Below are 24,582 nucleotides of genomic sequence, written 5' to 3'. Positions count from 1 at the left end.
CCCCCCCTCCCCCCTGCACATGCAATGGGAACACTGCAGTGTTCCACTTGCGTGACCCTGTGCCAAAACCTGGGACATCAGAACTGGAGTGGGGGGTGTGATTCACCCACAATGAGCTTTCAATCCATACGCTCCACTAATAGCCCAGCAGTCGAGAGTGTGGTGCTGGAAAAACACAGCAGGTCAGGCAGCATCCGAGGGGCAGGAGAGTCAATGTTTCAGGCAAAAGCTTTTCCTCAGGAATGCATCAGCCCCTCCCTCTCGACCCTGACCCTCAGCCGCTCCCTCTCGACCCTGACCCTCAGCCGCTCCCTCTCGACCCTGACCCTCAGCCCTGCCCTCTCGACCCTGACCCTCAGCCCCTCCCTCTCGACCCTGACCCTCAGCCCCACCCTCTCGACCCTGACCCCCAGCCCTGCCCTCTCGACCATGATCTCCATCATCTGCAGTCCTCGCCTCTCCTGCCCCTCAGATGCTGCCTGACCTGCTGTGCTTTTCCAGCCCCACACTCTCGACTCTGACCCCCAGCCTCTTGAGGTCCTCACTCTCTCGTTATCGCCCAGCAGATAAGTTGAGCTTCTACTTCAGAAAGCCCTGGGTGAATACACGATAAGGGACTCCATGGTCTGTTATCTGGGGTTACCACAGCTCACATCTAATACTGGCCCACCAGCATCCCATCTCCCCGGTCCCGATCTACAGAACATTCGTCCAAGAAATCAAACCGGACAGATCATCTGGGCGTGAATTTAGGCACCAGAACAGATAATGGCAGAAGGGCCCATCGCAACAACCAAAGCACAGCCTGTAATAGAAGCAGGAACTGGACTGGAGTGAAATGCAGACAGAATCTCGCTTTCAAAACGGTCAAGGAGCTGGTGGACTATCCTTAGGGGCAGGTGGGAGTCCAGTTAGCTGGGGAGTCCTCAAGAGCCATGGTAGGACTGTACATCATAGAGTGGGAGCAGTGATAACAAGGGACTCTTCTGTGTGTGTTTTTTAATCTAGCTGTGAGCTATACTGAGTGGGTTGAAACCATGCATCTCAATGAGAACGTTGCAGGTTCAGCGCCCACTCCAGAAATCTGCGCACGTCATCAAGGTCAATACCGTGGGGAATGTCACCATCCCAGTTCATAGGATGGGAATTGAAGAGAAGCCTCGTGTTCCCTCACGCGTGGATGGAAACGATCTTAGCACGAGTTCAGAGACGACTCAGGAGCTCTCTTTGGTACCCTGAGCCAGTACTTGTCCCACCATCAGCATCACTGATTGATCTGGTTTTTATTTTTGTCTCTTTGCTGGCTTGCTGCACTTGTTACAGCACAACAGGGGCTCCTCCGGCATTTCATTGGCTGTGAAGGGGATTGGCATGTCCTGGGATGGGCCAGGTGCTATATAAATGCAGGTCCTTCCTTCGGGCATGTGGCAGTGCGGTCAATAGCGTGGAAACCGGCTGCCCCTATCCTGAGCAGGTATCTCCTGCAAAATCAGGAACTGGTTGCCTCAGAATCCAGCTGCGACTGGAAACAGCCAACTGGGAAATACGTTGCCACCAGAGAAATTCCAGGCCACGACCAGTTTAACTTTTAAAACCAGAACAGCACAAGAGGTAATGTCACCTGTGAGGCTGAGGAAGAGCCGACTGTTCCCTGCACAGCCCATGTCTCCCTGAAAGCCTTGACAAGCCTACCCTTCATGGGTGGAATGGAATGTCCCCAATTCCCCTGGGGAGTTTGGTGACTGGGGAGGATTTTATCCGGTGGGGGGGGGTTTGGTGACTGGGGAGGGAGGATTTTATCCGGTGGGGGGTTTGGTGACTGGGGAGGATTTTATCCGGTGGGGGGTTTGGTGACTGGGGAGGATTTTATCCGGTGGGGGGTTTGGTGACTGGGGAGGATTTTATCCGGTGGGGGGTTTGGTGACTGGGGAGGATTTTATCCGGTGGGGGGTTTGGTGACTGGGGAGGATTTTATCCGGTGGGGGGTTTGGTGACTGGGGAGGATTTTATCCGGTGGGGGGTTTGGTGACTGGGGAGGATTTTATCCGGTGGGGGGTTTGGTGACTGGGGAGGATTTTATCCGGTGGGGGGTTTGGTGACTGGGGAGGATTTGATCCGGTGGGGGGTTTGGTGACTGGGGAGCATTTTAGCTAGTGGGGAGTTTGGGGAGTTGTGAACGTGTCATTGGTTGGTGAGCTTGTTGACTGGGGTACATTTCATTAGGTGAAGTGACTGTGCTTGGGGCGTCACCATACAGGGGGCACAGCCAGCAAACCTGACAGCATACATTCCTGGTGGCCTCCTGAGGGTGGGGAAGGGAGGGTGGTCTGTCCCTGATTCAAAGAGACTCCAAACATCTCCTGATCTATGTTGCCACCGCTCCTTCAAGTTTATTCGGTGCTTGCTGATCTACAGTAGCTTCTGGTTAAGTGATGCCGCGATTTCTGAAATTCGGATCCTTGCGTTTAAACCGCAAATACAACCCCCCCCCCCCCCCCAAAGCCTCACTCCTCCATATCTTTGTGCTCTCCTTCAGCCCCTCAACCCACCAACAAACCTGTGCCCATCAAATCACCTGACCTGATGATCAATCATTCCTGAAGTCAGACGTCCCACCGTTGGTGACCACATTTTCAGCCGTTCTGTCAAGCTCTGAACTACCTCCCTCACTATCTCCGCCTCATTTGTCCTCCTGTAACGCACTCCTTTATATCCCCTTGACCAGATGTTTAGACACCTGCTCTCTTATCAAAGATCGAATTTGAATGCAGAGTACTGGGTTAAAGGTAGGATTCCTGGCAATGTAGAGGAACAGCGGGATCTTGGGGTCCATGTCTATAGTCCCTCAACGTTGTTACCCAGGTTGATAGGGTTGTTAAGAAGGCATATGGTGTGTTGGCTTTTATTTGCAGGGGGATTGAGTTTAAGATCTGCTAGGCTATGCTGCAGCTCTGTAGAGTCCTGGTTAGACCACACTTGGGATATTGTGTTCAGTTCTGGTCACCTCATTATCGGAAGGATGTGGTAGCTTGCAAGAGGGTGCAGAGGAGGTTGCCTGGACTGGAGAGCATGTCTTATGAAGAAAGGTTGAGGGAGCTAGGGCTTTTCTCATTGGGGTGGAGACGGATGAGAGGCAATTTGATAGAGGTGTACAAGATGATGAGAGGCATAGACAGAGTTGAATAGCCAGAGACTTTTTCCCAGGGCAGAAATGGCTATCACAAGGGGGCATCATTATACGGTGATTGGAGGTCGGTTCTTTACACAGAGTGTGGTGAGTGTGTGGAATGCACTGCCAGCAGTGGTAGGAAAGTCAGATACATTAGGGATATTTAAGCGACTCTTGGATAAGCACATGGATGATAGTGAAATGAAGGGTATGTAGGTTAGTCTGAACTTAGAGTAGGATAAAAGGTTGGCTGAAGGGCCTGTACTGTGCTGAACTGTTCCATGTTCTGTTATTTCATTCAGGTCTCCTGCTCCTGTGAAGCACTTTGGGTCATTTTACTGCTTTTTTGGACAGTTTATAATACACGTGGATCGCTGGCGGTGACTGACCCAGTTAAGAAGCAGAAGACTCAGATTGACTGGTTTTCTTGGAGAGACGTTTAAAAAGCTACCCTCTGACATGGTTACAGTCCCAGCCACTGTCCTGAACTAGAAAGTCAACACAGCAGGATTATAAGCGGGAGGTCTGGTACCACTCAAGGACAGAATTTCAGCAGTGAAGCAGATAAGTTAAAAAGAACAAAATCGACTCATTGGAGCAAAACACCTGGGATTTCTCTTAATGGCCAATGTGATTCATTTGTCCTTTGATAAAGTGTTATTTCAAAAGGTGTCATTAGAAAGAAGCTCATTAACTGCAAGCGAATATGGAACACAGTCAGAAGCTTTAACAGTGGCAGCCATGAGAATTTTATGTAAAATACGTTGGTTTATATTCAGTCAGAGACAGTCGGTGTAACCTCAGCAGGTTACTTACTGCATGGTCCAAAGCGCTCATTACCGGTGAACTAATTTTAAAATGTCATCGCTGCTGCTGACATGCAGCAGCTAATTCATACACGGCCGAGTTGGACCGAAGAGTCTGTACAGCTCTATGACTATGACACTGACCCTCTGAAGAGCATCCCACCCAGAATCCCTGTAACCCTGCACATTCCAAGGCTAATCCATCTAGCCTGCACATCCCTGGATGCTAGGGACAATTTAGCATAGTCAATCCATCTAACCCACACATTTTTGAACAGGCATTGAACAGGCGATTCGTTTTAGTCATATTGGCTGAGGGGTAAACACCACCCAAGGGGAACCAGGTGAATTCTCCTTTATACAGTACTCTGATCTCTTCTAACATCTACCTGAGATAGCAGGTGGACTCAAAATAATGACGCAGCACTCTGTTAGCACTCAAGTCTCTGGAGAGAGAGATGAATCATAATACTCTGATGGACTGCAATAGCAGAATCAGAACAGACGATATTTTTGGAAATTTGCAGTTTTCCTTATCCTCCGACAGCGGCGCGCTGAACTGACCTTGGGATGTATGTTGAAATATCTGTTACTCTCAAAGTTTTTTCTTTCGTTCTCAGCATAGTACAGTAAGAAGCTGTCCTTGATGAGGAAGAATCTGTGAAAGAGGAAAGGACTCAGTACATCAGGTCACTGTCGCGTTGTCCTGAACTAACTTAAACCAGAGCCCACTCAGCGATCAATCGGGTGATATTGCAACCGAAATTCTGTCTGCGCTGGATGATGTACAATTAAACACACATGACGTACAAGGATTAAACTGACTGCTAACAGTGAGACAAACAACACAGTGTCACTGTGCCTCAGGATGACTATACAGGCATGGAGTGGGTGTAATGCAGATTCACCAGTGCTGCCATTATAGAATGAGGACACATTATATAATCTAGACTAGTGTTTATTCAAATGTGGAAGTTCAAGAGTGATCAAATTGAGGTGTTAAATCATTGAATCTGAGAACCCCAACAGTGAGGAAGCAGGCCATTCAGCAACTTTTTCACACAGAGGGTGGTACGTGTATGGAATGAGCTGCCAGAGGAAGTGGTGGAGGCTGGTACAATTACAACATTTAAAAGGCATCTGGATGGGTATATGAATAAGAAGGGTTTAAAGGGATATGGGCCAAGTGCTGGCAAATGAGACTAGATTAGGATAACTGGTCGGCATGGACGAGTTGGACCGAAGGGTCTGTACAGCTCTATGACTATGACACTGACCCTCTGAAGAGCATCCCACCCAGAATCCCTGTAACCCTGCACATTCCAAGGCTAATCCATCTAGCCTGCACATCCCTGGATGCTAGGGACAATTTAGCATAGTCAATCCATCTAACCCACACATCTTTGAACTGTGGGAGGAAACTGGAGCGCCCGGAGGATTGTAAGGAGGTCATTAAAGAATTTAAAAGGGTGATTCCTCTGGCAGGAGACATCCAACCCAAAGTAGTGTCACTTCCAAATGAAAGCCCAAGCTCATTCTCACCCTGAGAGGTGTATGCAAATCCAGACCCCTTCTTCAAAAACCCTATCAAGGTTGGGATTGATTAAATATTTCAATAACTGAGATGAGCATCCTTCCCAAGCAGAAAGCCAGGGTGGGTTAGCACAGCAACCTTGATCTGATCAATCCGAGGTCACCGGACTCAACACGTTACCTCTGTTTTTCTCTCTTCCCACAGATGCTGCCAGACCTGCTGAGTTTCTCTTGTTTTTGTTTCAGATCTGCAGGATTTTGCTTTTAGATGATCTAACTGATTGGTCAAAGTGGCTAGAAGGGGGCCGAATGTCCTCCCATTGTCCCTCTGTTTCTATTAAAGCACTCTATTAAAGTCATTATTTCACTAGGAGTCAGTCCAATTCAAACTCAGTTAAGTGTGACAATGGCAAGTGATTCTGCCAGAAATTTACACAGTCACTATAACATCCTTGGTCACTATGGGATAATGCAATGTCGTGCACATTACCAATAAACTGTGTTGCTAAGTGCTCACTGGCACCCGAAAATGATGGTTATTTAGATACAGAGCAAATCCTGCCAATATCACAATGTTTTCATTATGGTATTTGTTCAGTCTTAAATAACAACTCTGTTAAACATGTCATGAAAGGTCTAAATCCCTCACATCCGACAGCCCCTGCAGTCCAGCTCTCAGCTATTCAGAACAGGGTTCTGGTGATCGATCACCAGCATTAAGCATGTTGCTCCCATGGCATAACCTGCCCAGGTCTGTGGCGTCTGACTGGTTCTTCCTGTCCTTATTTCAGATTTCCTGTGACTGCACAATTATTCCTTCCTCTCACCAAGCATCATACAATATCATTATTAGTGGAGCAATTTCTAAAAATATTCATCAAAGGAATTGCAGCATTTATTGCCCATTCTTAGTAGCTCTAGAGAAGGTGGTGGGAGTCACCTTCTTGAACTACTGCAGTCCGTGGGCTGTAGGGAGACCCACCATGCCGTTAGGGAGAAAATTCCAGCATTTTAACCCACTGACAATGAAGGAACAGCATTATATTTCCAAGTGAAGATGGTGAGTGGCTTGGAGGCAAATTTGCAGCTGGTTGTGTTCCCTCATATCTGCTGCCCTTGTCCTCCCAGATGGAAGTACTTGTGGGTTTAGAAGGTGCTGTCTGAGGATCTTTGGTGAATTTCTGCAATGCTTCTTGCAGATGGTACACACTGCTGCTTTCTGAGTATCGGTGGCGGAGGGAGTGGATGTGGTGCCAAGCAAAGTGGGCTGCTTTGTCCCGGATGGTGTCAAGCTTATTGAGTGTTGTTGGAGCTGCACCCATCCAGGTAAGTGGGGAGTATTCTATCACACTCCTGACTTGTGCCTTGTAGGTGATGGACAGGCTTCGGGGAGTCACGAAGGGAGTTACTCACCTAGCTTCTGACTTTAGCAATATGGTGGCACAGTGGTTAGCACTGCTGCCTCACAGCGCCAGGGACCTGGGTTCGATTCCAGCCTCGGCTGACTGTGTGTGTGGAGTTTGCACGTTCTCCCCGCGTCTGCGTGGGTTTCCTCCGGGCGCTCCGGTTTCCTCCCACAGTCCAAAGATGTGCAGGTCAGGTGAATTGGCCATGCTAAATTTCCCGTAGTGTTAGGTAAGAGGTAAATGTAGGAGTATGGGTGGGTTGCGCTTCGGCGGGTCGGTGTGGACTTGTTGGGCCGAAGGGCCTGTTTCCACACTGTAATGTAATCTAATGTAATCATTGCATCCTTTTAGAAATGGTTATACATGATTATTATTTGACACAAGTCATCCACTACTTGAATATTCCAAAATTATCAACTTAACTCCTTATTAGACCTACTGGAGAGGAATCTGGGAGCCAGGCATTAGTTAGGGCATACAACCTGACTTCAAATTCCTACTTGGTAAAATACTCATGACCTGGTGTCACCAGCGGTTAGGGGTTATCCAAGCTCCCGTGGATTTGGTAATGTGTTAGCCACATTAACCTTTTGAAGGGGCAGTTTAAAAAAAAGGGGGTATGATACAGGGGGTCACCCCCTCCTCCTGAAATGAGTTTCTCCAGGCTCTGAGTAGAAATCTGTTAAAGTGGGGCCGGAATTGGATTCCAGCTTGCAATCTCACCCCTCTCTTCCATGTCCCTCTCAGAGAGGTGGGACCTGTTTGGACAGTGCTGGGGAGGCGGTGAGGGGGTGTCATAGAGACGGAAGTGATCTGAAAAAAAAATATGCAGCAGGAGCTGGGTTTCCGTGAAAGTCGACCTTGCTATTTGCATCTGGAGGTTTTAAATGGGGGAGGTGGGGATGAGGGAAAATCAATTGTTTTGTATTTAAAGGCTGCCTAAGAATTCTCAACCCCCGAGGGGACGGCAGAGATTTGCTGAGCTGACGAATGCTTTTTTAAAAAAAAATAAGGACAGATTTCAAACGCTGCTGTTGTTTTTTTTTTATTTCTCCGACACTAAAGGTGCAGAGAGAAAAGCGAGAGGGAGAGAGGCGCCTGACACACAGACAAACCAAAACTAAAAGAAAAAAAAAGAATGCAACAAGAGAAAACAAAACAAAAAGCGAGGTTGAAACAAAATATTTCCCGAGGGTTGAGCTGTGTGCAGAGTTGCCCAGGTATCAAGCGGAACAAACAGCAAACACACTCAGACACATACATACAGACACATAGAGACACACACAGACACATACATACGTACCGACACACTCAGAGAGACACAGACACTCAGAGACACACAGAGACATACATACATACAGACACACTCAGAGAGACACACAGACACATACATACAGACACAGACACACACAGAGACACACACAGACACATACATACATACCGACACACTCAGAGACACACAGACACACAGAGACATACACACAGACACATACATACATACCGACACACTCAGAGAGACACACAGACAAACACATAGATACACACAGACACATACATACATACCGACACACTCAAACACACAGACACACACAGAGACATACACACAGACACATACAGAAAATGTCAGTCACCTTTTGGACCACTTGGCCGACTGTCTCCCGAAGGGTCTCTTCCACAGGACCCCGTGCAGTTGGACTTTGGTGCTAATGTCCAGCTTGTCCGCTGTCTCGGGGTACTCACTGAAATAGGACGGGAGGATGGCTGCTGACTTGGAGCTGAACATAGCCTAGCAGTGCAGAGAGAGACAGAGTGAAGGGATGGTGCGAGGAGGAGGGAACTGAACCTGGGAAGATGGGCAGAGGGAGGGAGGGAGGGAGACGCTGCTTACACAGCCAGCCCAAGCCCCTCCCTCCCCCTTGCATTCCCCCCTCCCAGTCACAGGAAGGTCAGGAGGGCCATTCACTGAGGGTTGCCTCTGAACCTCACTTCTAGCTGGCCAACTCTGTCAATATCAACGTGGATATTTCTAAAAGGAACCCCAATCACAACCCCCACCAGGTTTGGTTTTTTTTTTGGGGGGGGGGGTGAACCCTTTTGTATGAAGAAACGCTTCTGTAGTCCTGTTTCAGTTCCAATTCCAATGTCTTAGTCCTGATTTCCCTCAACCAATTTCTCTTTCTCGACCCTTCAGACCTTCAGTACATTATCCAGGCTGACATGACACCAATTGTTAAAGTTCACTTGAGAATGCCACTTTAAAAATGTTCTGCGGTTTAACTATGAAAGAACTGAAACCAACATGATCATTCTAAAGAGACTTAAATCCAGGTCTTTTTCAATATATAATTTCAGTTACATCACACTCTAAACTTGTGCTATAAATTCTGTGTCTGATGATCTTATACTGCACATGCACTTGATGAAGGAGCAGCGCTTCGAAAGCTAGTGCTTCCAAATAATCCTGCTGGACTATAACCTGGTGTTGTGTGATTTTTAACTTCAAACCTTGACTCATCACCACCTCAGTTGTCCAAACACGAGCAAATGCAGGCCTGGTCTGTGCAAACATTCTTTACAATATCATCCTTTCAGTTTGGGTATGAAACATTTTAGTTGGGGCACGTCATTGGCTGCATTCATGGTCCATCCCTAATTGCCCCTTGAGAAGGTGGTGAGTTGCCTTCTTGAACCATTGCAGTCCATGCCCACTGACGATGCCCTGAGGGAGGGAATTCCAGGCCTTTGGTCCAGCGACAGTGAAGGAATGGCCACAGCTGGCGAAATCTGCACGGCAGGTGGAGCGGGGTGTGTGTAGAATAGCAGCTCCTCCCGGCATTAGCGGAGGCAGTAGGGGACCCGGCTCCTGACGGTGACTGGGATGTCCTCCCGGTATTCGGGCGGCTGGTGCAGACAAAGCTCCTGCAGCGATCAGAGGCGGTGGTGGCAGTGGACTTTTTCAAGATGGCGGCACCGGCAAGATGGCATCTCGGAGGAGGGTGGCCGAAGCAGGACTCTTGGTGAGACTGCAGCGGTGGCATGGCATGGCAGCAGAAGAAAGGACTCCTGGCTACAGTCAGCCCAGAGCAAGGACCCCTGGCATTGGCGAGGTAGCGGCTCGGTACACCCAGAGCCAGAATTCACGGCATCTTCAAGATGGCAGTAGAGCTGGGGACTCCTGGTTGCCAGTGTGGGTTCTGCACAGGATGGTGTCAGCATAGATGGCATGAGGTGGGCCCAGCAGTGAAGAGATGGCATCTAAAGAGTGGCAGCAGCCAGCAAGGGAGGAGGGATGGTTTCGTCAGTGAGCTCGCTCAGGGCTCTCATTCAGTTATATCTTTCTTTTATTCTCAGACTATTCAAAATGTTGGCAGATTGAGGCAACTGTTGAATGCAAGTGACAATAAATACACAAACCGTTCATAGCACGGAGTCAGGATGGTGAGTGGCTTGGAGAGAAACTTGCAGGTGGTGGCGCCCTTCTAGATGGAAGTGGTCATGGGGTTGGAAAGTGCTTGTCCAAGGATCTTTGGTGAATTTCTACAGTGCATCTTGTAGATGGTACAGAGCATTAACGGTCGAGGGAGTGGATACTTAGGGAGATGGTGCCAATAGTAACCCCCCAGGATGTTGATAGTGGGGGGATCCAGCGATGGTAACATGGGGAGATGGTTAGATCCAATGTTACTGGAGATGGCATTTTGTGGCGTGAATGTTATTGGCCTCTTTTCAGCTCAAGCCTGGATCTAGTCCATGCAATTGAACATGGACTGTGCCAATACCTGAGGATTCGCAAATTGTGCTGAACATGCCCACGTCTGACCTTACGATGGAAGGAAAGTCATTAATGAAGCTGCTGCAGATGCTTGGGCCGAGGACATTACCCTGAGGAACTCCTGCAGCTATGCGGCTGAGATAACTGACCTCCAACAACCGCGACCATCTTCCTGTGTGCTTTCTCTCCAATTCCCATTCATTTCAGTTTCCCGAGGAATCCTTGATGCCACATTTGTTTAAACCACATTTTCTCATCAACCTGCTCAGCGATGTTGCAATTCACCTCTGGAACAGGTGGGACTTGAACCCTGACCTCCTGGTTCAGGGACACTACCACTGTGCCTTGATATCAAGGACGATTATTCTCACCTCCTGAATTCAGTTAGACCGAAAGATATAGGAACATAAATAGACCATTCAGCCCACTGGGTCTACTTGCGATCTGGCAATCTTTAACTCTACTTCCCCCTGTCTTATCTCCAAAACCCTCTATTCCCTTACTGTTTAAAATTCCGTCCATTGCAGCCGTAAATATACTGAATGACCTCCACAGCCCTCTGTGGTCAAGAATTCCACAGATTCACTCCCCTCATCTCTGCTTTAAACGAGTGACCCTTTATACTGAGATTCTCCCACAAAGGAGGAAAACAACCGCCCCACATCGACTCTGTCAAGACCCCTGAGAGTCTTGTACATTTCAACAAGACCACCTCTCATTCTTCTAAGCTCCAACGGTTATGGGCCCAACCTACTCAACCTCTCCTCCTAAGATCTCCCTACCTGACTGAGGTGTCCAAGATTATGAGGGGCCCAGACAGGGCCAGTAGGAACAAGCAGAGCTAATAGGGGGGAAATAACCAGAGGGCATATACAAGATAAGGGCCAGGAGAATTTAAGGAGAAATGTTCTTAGCCAGGGGTATCTGGAATTCACTGTCTGAGGAAGTGGTAAAGGCAGGAACCTTTAAGATATTTGGGAACTTTTTGGGATGAGCTTTTGCATCACCACGACATACAAGGCTACAGTCCAAGTGCTGGGAAACGGGATGAGAGGAGAGGGGTGCTTCACGACTGGGACAGGCAGAAAGGGGCAGTTGAAAAGCACATGATTAGTAAGCTTCCCCATGGTGAGAAAGGAGCGATCCCATTCAGAGTGAGACACAGTCTCAGTGAGTGTACGGTTCACGGAATTGGAGGCACTGTGGGAATTCACTGCGGGGCGCAGAAAGAGTTGCTTCTTGCTCGGGTTTTTCTGGCTCATAGCGTGTAAGGTGCGTACTTTTAAACAGAACAAATTGAAGCCCAGGATCAGGGCCTAGTGCAAAAGAGTGACATCACAAGTAAGCGAAGTTTGCTGATAGTTGCTCTGATTGTTAAAGATTACTTTCAGATTGAATGTAAATAGGAGAAATATTTACAGGCTACAAAGTAAAAGATCAGTATGATTTTTTTTTTTAAAAAGAAGCAAATTAAGAACTGAGTCATTAAAATGGAGATGCCAAATCAGGCAATATGTTATACCTGCATGAAGTGGGAGTTAATGGATCCCATTGTGCTTCAGTGACCAAATCTGTAGCAAGTGTTGGTTGCTTAAGGAACTCTGCCTTAAGGTCGATGAGCTGGAGTCTGAGTTTCAAACACTGATACCTGAGGGAGGGGGAAGAGTTACCTGGACGTAGGCAGTCACATCACTTAGATTAACTCTCATGAAATCAGTCAGTGACAGGAGGGTGTGACGTCAAGCGTGGAAGGTAGAGAGATCCAGGAGGTAATGTTGAAGGAGTTTCAGTCCCTGACGACAGGGAGGATGAGCAAACTGATCATAGCACCATGGTACAAGGACCCATGCAAAAGGTGGGAGAAAAGAGGGCAGCACAGTGGCTCAGTGGTTAGCACTGCTGCCTCACAGGAAGGAAGACGGACAGGTGGGACGGGTCATGAGGATGGTGCTGAGTTGGAAGGTTGGAACTGAGATAACGTGCGGGGAGAGGAATTGAGGAAACTGGTGAAATCCACATTGATGCCCTGGGGTTGGAGGGTCCCGAGGCGGAAGATCAGGTGTTCTTCCTCCAGGCGTCCGGTGGGGAGGGAGAGGCGATGGAAGAGGCCCAGGACCTGCATGCCCTCGGCAGAGGGGGAGGGGGTAGTTGAAATGCTGGGCCACAGGGCGGTGGGGTTGGTTGGTGCAGGTGTCCCAGAGATGTCCTCTGAAGCGCTCTGCGAGTAGGCATCCTGTCTCCCCAGTGTAAAGGAGACCGAATCGGGAGCAACGGATACGGTATATGACGTGTGTGGAAGTGGAGGTGGACGCTAAATTAAATTGTTGGGAGAGTGGGTTCAGTCACATGGAAAATTATGGAAGACTTTAAAGGTAGTGGGTTAAGGGCAGGTGATTAAAGTTTCCAGAATAACTAATAGATCAGAGAGTAGCTCAGGAATCTAACTTCAGGCACAACAGATAAGGGGATGAGAAGGGGGGCAGTCAATGCAGGGCTGTGGGTGTTGTACTTAAATGAACCGAACATCCAAATCAAGGCAGAAAATGGCGGGTACGAGGTTGTGGCTACCACAGAGATGTGGCTGCAAGGGGTTCAGGACTGGGAAGTAAATACTCATGTATTGGAAGGTCAGGCAAATGAGCAGGGTGGGGTAGGGTTGCCTTATCCGTTAAAAAAAATGAAATTACATCGACAGCAATTCATACAGAATCGGAAGGCGTAGATCCCGTATGGGTGGAGCTGAGGAACTGTGAAGGGGGAAGAGAAAAAAAAAAGCCTCCGAAGGGAGTCGTGCACACGCCTCCGAGCAGTGGTCAGGATGTGGGGAAGAAAATAAATAAGAAATACACAGTCACAATAATCATGGGGAGGGGGCTTCAATATGCAGGTGGACTGGATTGGTAGGGGACCACAAGAGAAGGAATTTGACGATCCGTAAGTCGGCTCTTTAGAGCAGCTTGTGGTAGACCCCCCCCCCCACTAGGAAACGGGCAACTCTGGATTTGGTGATGTGTAACGAGGCAAACTTGATTAGGGAGCTTAAGGTGAAGAGGAGACAGTGACCATAATATGATAAAATTCACCCTGCAGTTCAAAGAGAGAAGCTAAGAGTCAGAGAGAAGGGGATTCCAACTGAGTAAAAGGTGAATAGAAAGACATGAGGGAGAAGCTGGTCACAGTTGACTGGAAGGGGAGACTCACAGGGAAGCCAGCAGAGTAGCAATGGCAGGAGTCTCTGAGGGTAATGGGGAGATGCAGCAGAAATTCATCCCGAGGACAAAGAAGCATCCTCCCCCTGGTATCAGGCAATCATGGCTGACAAGGGAAGGGAGGACAGGCAAAAGAAAATAAACATACAACGTGGTGAAGATTCGCGGGAAGCCTTTAAAAAACCAGCAGAGGACAATTCAAAACAAAAAGGGGGAGATGAAATATGAGAGTTAGCTACCTCGTCATATAAAAGATTGCAGGAGATTTTTTTTTTAAGAAAGATATCTGAAAGGTAGAAGAGAGAGGCAAGAGTGGACTTGGACCACTGGAAAATGAGACTGGAGCAGTACTAATGTGGGACAAAGTAGTATCAGAGGAACTGAATAGATACTGTGCATCGGTGGAAGACACAGTACTTCGAGAGTCGGGGGCAGAGTGAGTGCAGTTGCCATCACTCAGGACAAGGTGTTGGGGAAGCTGAAAGGTGGATATATCACCCAGACCAGATAGACTACACCCCAGAGTTCTGAAGGCTGAGAAGATTGTGGAGGCGTTGATGGTGATCTTTCAGGAATCACTGGAGTTAGGGAGGATCCCAGAGGACTGGAAAATGGCTAATGTAACACATTGAGGAGGAGGGAGGTAGAAGACAGGCAAGTATCACACCGGTTAACCGGACGTTGGTTGTTGGTATGATCTGAGAGTCCATTGTTCAGGATGAGATTGCGCAGTACTTGGAAGCGCCTGGTAAAATAGAGCTGAGTCAGCACAGCTTCATCAGAGGGAGGTCATGACCGGCTAGAACTCTTTGAGGTGGTAACGAGCAGGTTAGACAAAGGAGAGCCAGAGGACATGAATTATTCGGATTTGCAGAAGACCTTTAACAGGGTGCCGCACAGGAGTCTGCTACATAAAATCCCATGATGTGAGGGGCAAGGTAAAAGGGGAGGCAACCCATCATCCTGAACTCTTAATCCAGAGAGACCGTGAGGACTGCAGATGCTGGAGATCAGAGTTGAGTGCGTGCTGTTGGAAAAGCACAGCAGGTCAGGCAGCCTCCGAGGAGCAGGAAAATCAACGTTCTGGCCCGAAACATCGATTTTCCTGCTCCTTGGATGCTGCTTGACCTGCTGTGCGTTTCCAGCCACATACCCTCAACTCTTAATCCAGAGAGCCAGGTAACATTCTGGGGACTTGAGATAAATCCATCCATGGCTAATGGTGGAATTTGAATTCAATAAAACTCTGAAATTAAGAGTCCAATCACGACCATGAGTCCATTGTCGGAAAAAATTCATCTGGTTCACTAACGTCCTTTAGGGAAGGAAACCGCCATCCTTACCTGGTCTTGCCTACATGTGACTCCTGACCCACATCAATATGGTTGACTCTTAACTGTCCTCCAGGCAATTAGGGATGGACAATAAATGCTGGCCTAGCAAGCGGCGTCCACATCCCATGAAAGAATAATGGAATAAGACATTGGCATGGATAGAGGATGAGCTGACAGGCAGAAGGCACAGAGTGCAGATAAAGGGGTCTTTTTCAGGATGGCAACTGGTGACTAATGGAGTTCCACACGGATCAATATTGGGACCGCAACCATTCACATTATACGTTAACAATCTGGATAAAGAAGCAGAAGGCATTGTTGCTAAATTTGCAGATGACACAATGATAGGTGGAGAGACAGGTGATGTGGAGAAGGCGGGGAGATTGCAGAAGGAGCACAGGCAGACAGATAACAATGTGGTTAAAAATGCGTTGCTGGAAAAGCACAGCAGGTCCGGCAGCATCCAAGGAGAAGGAGAATCGACATTTCGGGCAAAGGGCTTATGCCCGAAACGTCGATTCTCCTTCTCCTTGGATGCTGCCTGACCTGCTGCGCTTTTCCAGCAACACATTTTTAAGCTCTGATCTCCAGCATCTGCAGTCCTCACTTTCTCCTAGATAACAATGTGGGACAGGATGTGCCAAAGTACACCCTTCTCTGCCGGGAATCAGTGACGGCAGTCTGCAGTGTAGATAATTCCAGTTGATATTTAAAACTGACAGAAAATAAACAGGTAAAGCTTTCAAATTTCTGACATCCTCGACGCGATCCGAGCCCAGGGGGAGCTTACATGCATTGAAGCATCGATGCAGTGAGTACCTGAAGCCTTTCTCTATCTCTCAAGTGGAAAGGTAATGCTGAACAGTAAAAGTCCCCAGTGGACCGGGACGATTTGTTAGGGGTCTGCCGACAGAGCCTTCTCTGGGCAACATGCCAGTCCCCAGTGAGGGAACGTGGCAAACTACTATACCACCTACTGGGCAAGAGCTGCAACAAAATGTAAGAACTACCAGACGCCGAGAGATTCTGCTGGGTGAATGAAAATTTTGCAGCGCTCAGCAAAGAAAACCAACCTTCGACGTTCCTGGAACTTGCTGATACGGGCACTGCTGCAGTGATTAAATGTTTAATGACAATTCCTAATTGCCCTGGAGACGCGGGTGGGCAGCTGCCTTTCTGAAACTCTGCAGGCAAAAGGGGATGGGATGTTGAACAGGGGTCAGTGACTGTGAAACTAGAGGGGGTGGTGAATGGGATTGAGTGAGAGAAAGGGGAAGGGCTGTTCAATGAGTGTGAAAGGGGAGGGAGTGTTGAACAGAGATCACTAGGTGAGAATGTAGTGGGGCTGAACAGTATTCAGTGCGTATGACATTACTAGCAATTGGACGTAGATGTAAAATTATAGACATTTGATCCTCTATCAGAACAAGAGTCATCAACATGAACCTTGAAACCTATTTCCTTCATAGAATGCCACTTGCCCTACTAAGTGCTTCCACACTGTTATGTGTTTTTAACACTTAATTTGAGGTTTGGACCAAAATATGAAACATTACAGCTGGTTAAATCCGAGTATATAAATTCATGTCTTAAAAATACAAGCATTTAACAGACACGTAACCCTGACTTGCGGCTCACTCCCACATTCACACTCCTTGCATTTTAACTTCTTCTGTACATTGTGACATCGTTATATCGTGCCCTCTCCAAAACAAATTAAGGCACGCCTTGAAAAACTATCCGTTTGACTAGAATGCCTGCATAAACGCTGGTTTCTGCATTCCAGTGTTATTACAGGCTTTTTTGTTTGCTAAACCCATTTCTGGTTGGGGTGGAGGTTGGCACAATTGCAGCACGGGCGGTACAGTGGCTCAGTGGTTAGCACTACTGCCTCACAGCACCAGGGACCCAGGTTCAATTCCCGCCTTGGGCAACTGTCTGTGTGGAGTTTGCACATTCTCCCCGTATCTGTGTGGGTTTCCTCCGGGTGCTCCGGTTTCCTCCTACAGTCCAAAGATGAGCAGGTTAGGTGAATTGGCCAGGCTAAATTGCCCATTGTGTTAGGTGTAGAGGAATGGGTCTGGGTGGGTTGTTCTTCGGAGGGTAGGTGTGGACTTGTTGGGCCGAAGGGCCTGTTTCCACACTGTAGGGAATCCAATCTAATCTTAAAAGGCATCTGGATGGGTATATGAGCAGGATGGGCTTGGTGGGATATGGGCCAGATGCTGGCAGGTGGGACTAGATTGGGGTGGGATATCTGGTTGGCATGGACGGGTAGAACCAAAGGGTCTGTTTCCATGCTGTGCATCTCCAAGACTCTATGGTTGCCTTCTGGCAGGTGTATTTAGTTGACGTGCATTTGGATGAAATGCCAGGGCCACATCAAACAGAAAGCACTTGGTTACTGTTAAAGGCAGGCCTGCAAATGAAGCCAGCTTACATCGAGGCATTGAGTACAGTGGGAGCAGGGTATTTGGAGCTGGAGGACAAATACACAGGATGATCTAATGATCTACTCGTTCGACTAGGGGTGGTCCACTCTTTTCTTAAGAATAAAAAAAATCACGAGCTGAGACTGGAAGTGTGTAAATTGACAAGGTACTGTTCAACATTTGAATTGCAAAATATAATCTTAAAATGAAGAAAGCCGACCTTTACCTTTATTTCGAGGTAAAACATGACTTTTCTTTTTAAACCTCTCGTTTCCTCTGCTTTGTGTTTCCACCCTTCGATGCCTAGTCCCTTTCTCAGGGCCCTCCACTTCCTGGCTGTCGCTGAGCCCATTAGGTCTGAATTAAAAGGATCCTTGACCACTTTACCAGGCCGCCTGGACCCACCACCCCTAGCCCCTGATCCTGGTTCTTCACAGCAGCTTTCCTCCAGCTGCCAGCACTGCTTCTGCCCCTCCTGCCCAGCCCTTTGGTCCCTGATGCCCCTGGCAGCTGGAAAATGGTGGCCACCCTGTGTGGCCATGAGCTGCCAATTACTCACGACTGACCTCTGCTCTAAAGGCGGAAAAACAGGAGTCGTCCATTTGGCCCTTTGACCCTGCTCCACCATTCAATATGATAATGGCTGATCATCCAACTGAGCCCCCCCGCTCCTGCTTTGCCCCCATACCCTTTAGCTCTAAGAACCAGATCTAACTCCTTGGAAATATTCAATGTTTCAACCTCAACCCCACTTTCGGTGATTGAGGATTCTACAAGCTCAGCACACTCTGGGCGAAGATATTTCTCCCCATCTCAGTCTCAAAGGGTCTATCCCCATATCCCTAGACCGGGAGCCCCGGTTCTGAAATAAACTGAAAGCACAGACGATACCCTGTCGTTAAAATCTTGTGAAACGACATTGCTCATCGATCCAGGAAATGAGAGACAGAGACAGGCTCCTTCGGGAGAAGTACCGGGATGCATCATCCCACAACCAGAAAATGCACAATTAAAATAAAAGAGGGACGATGGAGTTAGTAAGGAAAGAAAGCCCTTTCATTGATAAAGTATGCACGTACAATGCGACCAGCATTTTGATCACCCATTTTCTCAAGAAGCTTTTGAGTTTGAAGAGAGATGTTTACGTGATATTCATGACGGAATAAAAATAAATACTGTACAAAAATAAAGGATTGGCCACTTATTAAAAATTTATTTATAGATAATTTATCTTAAAAACAAAAAAAAAAATTGCAACATCTGTTAATGTGCACAAAGAGAGTTGGAATAATAAGGCAATCATCCATGGAATGATTTCAGTTCACATAAAACAACTGAAGCAATAGAACATGGTTCAGAACAAGAAATAGTCACAACTCAGCACAGTCATACTAATTATATTTCACTCTTCCCACATTTTTAACTACCAGTGAGCTGGGCATAGACAGTTACCAAGACCACCATCTGCCACGCCAGTCCTCCCACCAACTTCTAGAGCATTCCTTGCTACCTGATCACCTCATCTTCCCCCCTGACAAGTTAAACGTCATTCTGATGAAGGGTCAAAGGTAATCCCACAATTGTACTTCCATACCTATAGACCATCCAACACCACACCCACTCTTCAAACTTTATCCCAACCAATTCCCCATCCTTAACTCAGCACAGAGTGTTACCCTTTCTTTCAACCCAATCCAATTTTACCTTTTGGGTGCTTCCACCATCATCATTTAAATGGTTAACCATTTAAAATCAAAATCCAGGCTATATTCTCTTTCCCCATTTACATTAAAGTACTCTTAAACAAAAACATCTCCGTGTACAGGAGCCCCTCAAACTCAGATTATCGAGCACACAAGACACTGAACTAGCAGGCGAAACGTACAGGCTACAAACTTGAAGACCGCAGCTGAATGTGAAGACTCTACACACTTATGAATAAAATTCAGTAAAAATTATATGTCACAAATCATGTACCAAACCCGGTGTTAATTCCCTTGGCTTGATTAATGCCATGGATTATCTCTAATGCACCCCAAGTTCTTCATTAATTTATTAAGTGGCTGAATTCTGTCCTTTGCACCAAGACACTATTTGGTTAAGCTTGCAACTCCCTCATTTGGCTGGGCTGGGAACTAACAGATGTTTGACTTCGTCATGGAGGCAAAGATAAAACGCAATTACCTTTTCAAAAAGACTACACGGTGGGAATTCTTCCGGACTTTCTGGTTGCAACCTGGCCAAATTTTATTACAATATACTTCATCTTTCCAATGCCATTTCATTGGGAATTCCACGCAGTTAAAGAAAAAAACAAACCGAAGGAGGGGAAATCCCAAAGCCTGCAGCAATCAGGCTCAGCCGCAATGGGATTACTGTCAGACCGTCATTATCCACGCTCCTCCTTGCTCCGACGCTGGTTAGTGCTGGTGACCCACGGAGAGGACCAATGGAATCAAGCAGCCCACGACCAGGGTGCAAACCTCGAGCCGAGTGAGTCCCTTGCCGCCGGACTCGGCCTTGTGACTGTGGCCGCTGCCTCCCACCTCTGGGAGCACGTGCACTGTGGCTACGTACAGGAAAGTCCCTGCCGAAAACAGCATGGCTATTCCGGTGGCGTTCACGTCCGAAAGTGCTTCCTTACTGCTCTGCAATCAGATAACAAGAGAAGAGAAGAGAACACACGTTATTAATTCAGCGGACACTTATTATCCAGTGGGTGTCACTGGCTGGGCCAGCATTAAGTTTTTTTTTTGCCTGACCCTAATTGCCCTCGAGGTGGTGATGGTGAGTTATTGCTTTGAATTGCTGCAGCCCACAGTATGTGTGGACACCCAAAATGCCATTGGGGAGGGAGTTCCAGGAATTTGACCCAGTGATACTGAAGGAACAATGATATATTTTCAAGTCAGGATGGTGACTGGCTTGGAGGGGAACTTGCAGGTAGTGGTGTGTATCTGCTGCCCTTATCCTTCTAGATGGAAGTGATTGTGCAGTGTAATAAATACCCTCTCGTTCTAAAAACCACAGCAAATATCCTTGGTTTTTGATTTCAAAATTGATTGGTATTAGGTAAAATCAGCAGTCACATGGAAAAGGAAGAGACACTTGTTAGGAAGAGACAGCATGGATTTCTAAAGGGGAAATCACGTTTAACCGACTTGAAGTTTGTTTGAAGAGGTAGTGGAAAGGGTTGGTGAAGGTAATGTGGTTTACACGGATTTCCAGAAGGCATTTGATCCAGTGCCTCACAACAGACTGGAGGGAAGCTGTGGACCATGGAATGAAAGTGACAGTGCCAGTATGGATATAAAATTGGGCGGTGACAGAAAACAGAGGAATGGTCAGTGGATATTTGTGAAGCTGAAGGAATGTTTGCGGCCACATTCCCCAGAGGTCAACACTGGAACCGTCAATTTTCTTGATAGGTGTTAACGTTCTAAATCGTGGTGCGAAGGGAACAATTCTGAAGAACCTGTAGAGAGGAGGACAGCGTCGAGCTCCAAACGAGCACTGACAAATTGGTGGAGTGGGTGGACAAGGTGGCAGACAGGGCTCACTGCAGAGAAGTGTGAGCTGGTGCACTTTGGTTTGAAGAACAACAAAAGACAACATAATGTAGGGAGTACAATTCTGAAGAAGTTGTAGAAACTGATGTGAAGGTTATTGAAGGTTATGGCAGTAAACAGAGCAGTTAATAAAGCAGACAGCATTCCTGACTTTGTTAATAGGGGCACAGAGTACAAGACACTTGTTAGAACTCAGCTGGAACACTATATACAGTTGTGGGAGCCGCATTCTAAGAAAGAGGTGAATGGATTGGATATAGTTTACAAGAATGTTTCTCATACCTGGAGTCATTAGCTGAGGGTACACTGAAGAGTCTGGGACTGATCTCCCTGGATAGGAGGCTAATAGGAGGCCTGATTTCAAAATCCTGACTGGACTGGATAGAGCAGACAGGGTGAAATTATTTACATCCTAAAAGATCAAAGAACGAGAAGACGTAGAAGGCAAAGTGATGTGCAAATGAAGCAAGGTTGATGTGAGAAAATACTTTTCCACATGGAGTTTGGAATGCACTGCCTGAGAATGTGGCAGAGGCTGGTTCATTTGAGGCATTCAAGAGGGTACTGGGTGGTTATATGGATGGAAATAGGGCACAAGGATTGGGATAAGCCAATAGAACAGACGCAGGTGCCATGGGCTGAATAGCCTCCTTCTGCACTGTAATAATTCTGAGAGGGGGTGATCAAATGCAGTTGGACAGTTTCAAACCAGATTCTAAGCACACAGCTACCTCTTAATAGCATCATTAAATTAGCAGCGTTGGTCAGCAATTCGCACTTGCCGCACAACCAAACCCTAACAGTTATTTTCCACTTGCAGCCTGTGAAATGGCTGGTGATCAGTTTGTTGGTGCTGCTAACCGATAGAGGGAACTGGGCCAGAATGCCAGGAGAATGGCCCTCATCTGCGAATTGTGCCATTGAGTCTTTAATGCCCACTTTGGTGTGAATGGGTCTGTGGTTAAAAGTCCTATCTGAACATGCCCTCTCACCACAGCGGACCCTTGCAACTTCACTGGAGTGCCAAGTCCATTAGTGAACTCGGGTGAAAATGTGAGCACTGGGGGTCAGGCTGACCTTGTCCTGGATAGAAATCTTTAGATGGCAATCAGGGGAGGAAAATTGCACTTTTTCTCTATTCTGTCATGGGACCAAAAGGTGGCCATTCAGCACTTCAACCCTGTTCTGCTATTCTTTTCGATTTATAGCTGACCAAAACCTCACTCTGCTTACCTGCTTTGATTCAAAACTTTTCATATTCTCATCTAATAATCTCATGTTTGAAATTTCAATTGACTGTGGAAGGAAATTTGATTAGATTCCCTACGATGTGGAAACAGTCCCTTCAGCCCAATAAGTCCACGCTGACCTTCTGAAGAGTAACCCACCAAGACCCATTTCCTTCTGACTAACGCACCTAACACTATGGGCAGTTTAGCATGGCCAATTCACCTAACCTGCATTTCAGAAGGTAATCTGTTGGGTGGAAACTTCCTGAGCTTGTTCTGATATCCCTGCTGGAAGGTATACACGCAGTCGTTAGGATAGAACAGATTGGAGTTTGGTTGCTTATCACACAGGAAGAACTAGCAAGAGGATAAGGTAACCGAGATCTCCCAGTCTATACTGCTCTAAAAATACATTTCAGCAAGTGTTGTGAATGGGTCCTTTAGACAATAGATGGTAGGAGAATGACTTTGAGACCACCATTGCCACAGAGGGACTAAGATAACAGACACAGCTAAAGCTCTCAGCATTCCCAAACAATCTTACGATAGGAATTCAGCTTCTCTGCAGAGTCAGGTCAATAATCCCTGAAGATCAGTGTTACTTAGTTAGACCAGGCAAGTTTAACATTCCAGAACCAGAAGAGACTGACAGCCTCATTATCAGTTTTGCCCACATTCAACTTGTACAATCCAGTTTATGACTCAGGTGCATAGTTCATTCAAGATGGCAGGACACCTTGAGAGAGTGATTCGCAAAGTAAAAGGGATCTTGGACTTTACAAGTAATAGGCATGTACTACAAAACCAGAGAGGCAATACTGCACATGTTCAGCTCTGGTGAGGATACAAGAAGATTATTACATCCAGTTTTGGTCACCTCAGGAGGAAAATGAATGTCCAGAGTGTGCCAAAACAATTGACCCGAACAGCTCACACGATAAGGGACTGCAGATGCTAGGTTAGGCTCAAGTAGTTCAGGGCTGTTGGTCTTAGCGTAAAAACGACTGAGCAGAAATTTGATCGAGGTGCACAAAGTTATGACAGGGTTAGATAAGGTAGTCAACGAAACACATTCCCATGAACTGTTGGCAAAGGACAAGGGGAACATAAGCTTGGGGTTCTCAGCAAGAGCTGCAGGGAGATGTGAGGAAAAAACATGTTTTCTGTGCAGCGAGCAGTAATTACTTACGGTGGTGGAAGGGGCGAGCACGGGACAGCACGCAACCAAACGATGCCAAAAGAAAACTGGAGACACACTTGAGTGGAATATATTTGCACGGCTACAGGGAATGGGACTGACAAGATTACGAGGTAGGATGGACATGACGGCCCAAATGGCCTTTTTCCATGCCATAATGCCTGCGAGCAGAAACGCTCTCTGCCCTTCCAACAAGAGCCTTTTTCGGTCCAACAATAATCAACCACATAGCCCAAAAAGATGAAGTTGAATGTATTTGTACTCTTCTACCTTATAGGTAGCATGTGCATTTGAAAACTCCCAGTTAATCAGCATCCTTCCTCCGTGTTAGAGTACACTGCACATCATGCTGGGTGGTGGAGATGCTAAACTTCTGTGTTTTTACCATAGAGTCATAGAGGTATACAGCACGGAAACAGACCCTTCAGTCCAACCCGTCCATGCCGACCAGATATCCCAACCCAATCTAGTCCCACCTGCCAGCACCCAACCCATATCCCTCCAAACCCTTCCTATTCATATACCCATCCAAATGCCTTTTAAGTGTTGCAATTGTACCAGCCTCCACCACTTCCTCTGGCAGCTCGTTTCATATATGTACCACCCTCTATGTGAAAAAGTTGCTCCTTAGGTCTCTTTTATACCTTTCCCCTTTCACCGTAAACCTATGCCCCTCTAGTTCTGGACTCCCCAACCCCAGGGAAAAGACCTTGCCTATTTATCCTATCCATGCACCCTCATGATTTTGTAAACCTCTATAAGGTCACCCCTCAGCCTCTGACACTCCAGGGAAAACAGCCTCAGCCTGTTCAGCCTCTCCCTGTAGCTCAGATCCTCCAACCCTAGCAACATCCTTGTAAATCTTTTCTGAACCCTTTCAAGTTTCACAACATCTTTCTGATAGGAAGGAGACCAGAATTGTATG

The 24,582-nt window shown here is 47.2% G+C and overlaps 2 protein-coding genes across 2 annotated transcripts in view; both read right to left on the bottom strand.

The window, feature by feature from the left end:
• The window catches only part of plekhd1 (pleckstrin homology domain containing, family D (with coiled-coil domains) member 1), a 94,756-nt gene extending 85,974 nt beyond the window's left edge, over positions 1-8,782 (bottom strand). Inside the window, exons 1-2 of the mRNA XM_043698522.1 lie at positions 8,546-8,782; positions 4,540-4,633 (exon numbers count right to left, since the gene is read on the bottom strand). Of these exons, the coding sequence (XP_043554457.1) occupies positions 4,540-4,633; positions 8,546-8,697 (246 nt within the window). The 5' untranslated portion in view covers positions 8,698-8,782. The remainder of the gene's footprint in view (positions 1-4,539; positions 4,634-8,545) is intronic.
• Positions 8,783-18,854: 10,072 nt separating this feature from the next.
• The window catches only part of slc39a9 (solute carrier family 39 member 9), a 44,235-nt gene continuing 38,507 nt past the window's right edge, over positions 18,855-24,582 (bottom strand). The window contains exon 7 of the mRNA XM_043698406.1: positions 18,855-20,309. Coding sequence (XP_043554341.1) covers positions 20,082-20,309 — 228 coding nt within the window. The 3' untranslated portion in view covers positions 18,855-20,081. The remainder of the gene's footprint in view (positions 20,310-24,582) is intronic.

The sequence above is a fragment of the Chiloscyllium plagiosum genome, chromosome 10 (genome assembly GCF_004010195.1).
Source record: "Chiloscyllium plagiosum isolate BGI_BamShark_2017 chromosome 10, ASM401019v2, whole genome shotgun sequence".
NCBI classification, from domain to species: domain Eukaryota; kingdom Metazoa; phylum Chordata; class Chondrichthyes; order Orectolobiformes; family Hemiscylliidae; genus Chiloscyllium; species Chiloscyllium plagiosum.
The sequence above is the reverse complement of the archived record's forward strand: the minus strand, read 5'-3'. Positions and strand labels throughout refer to the sequence as shown.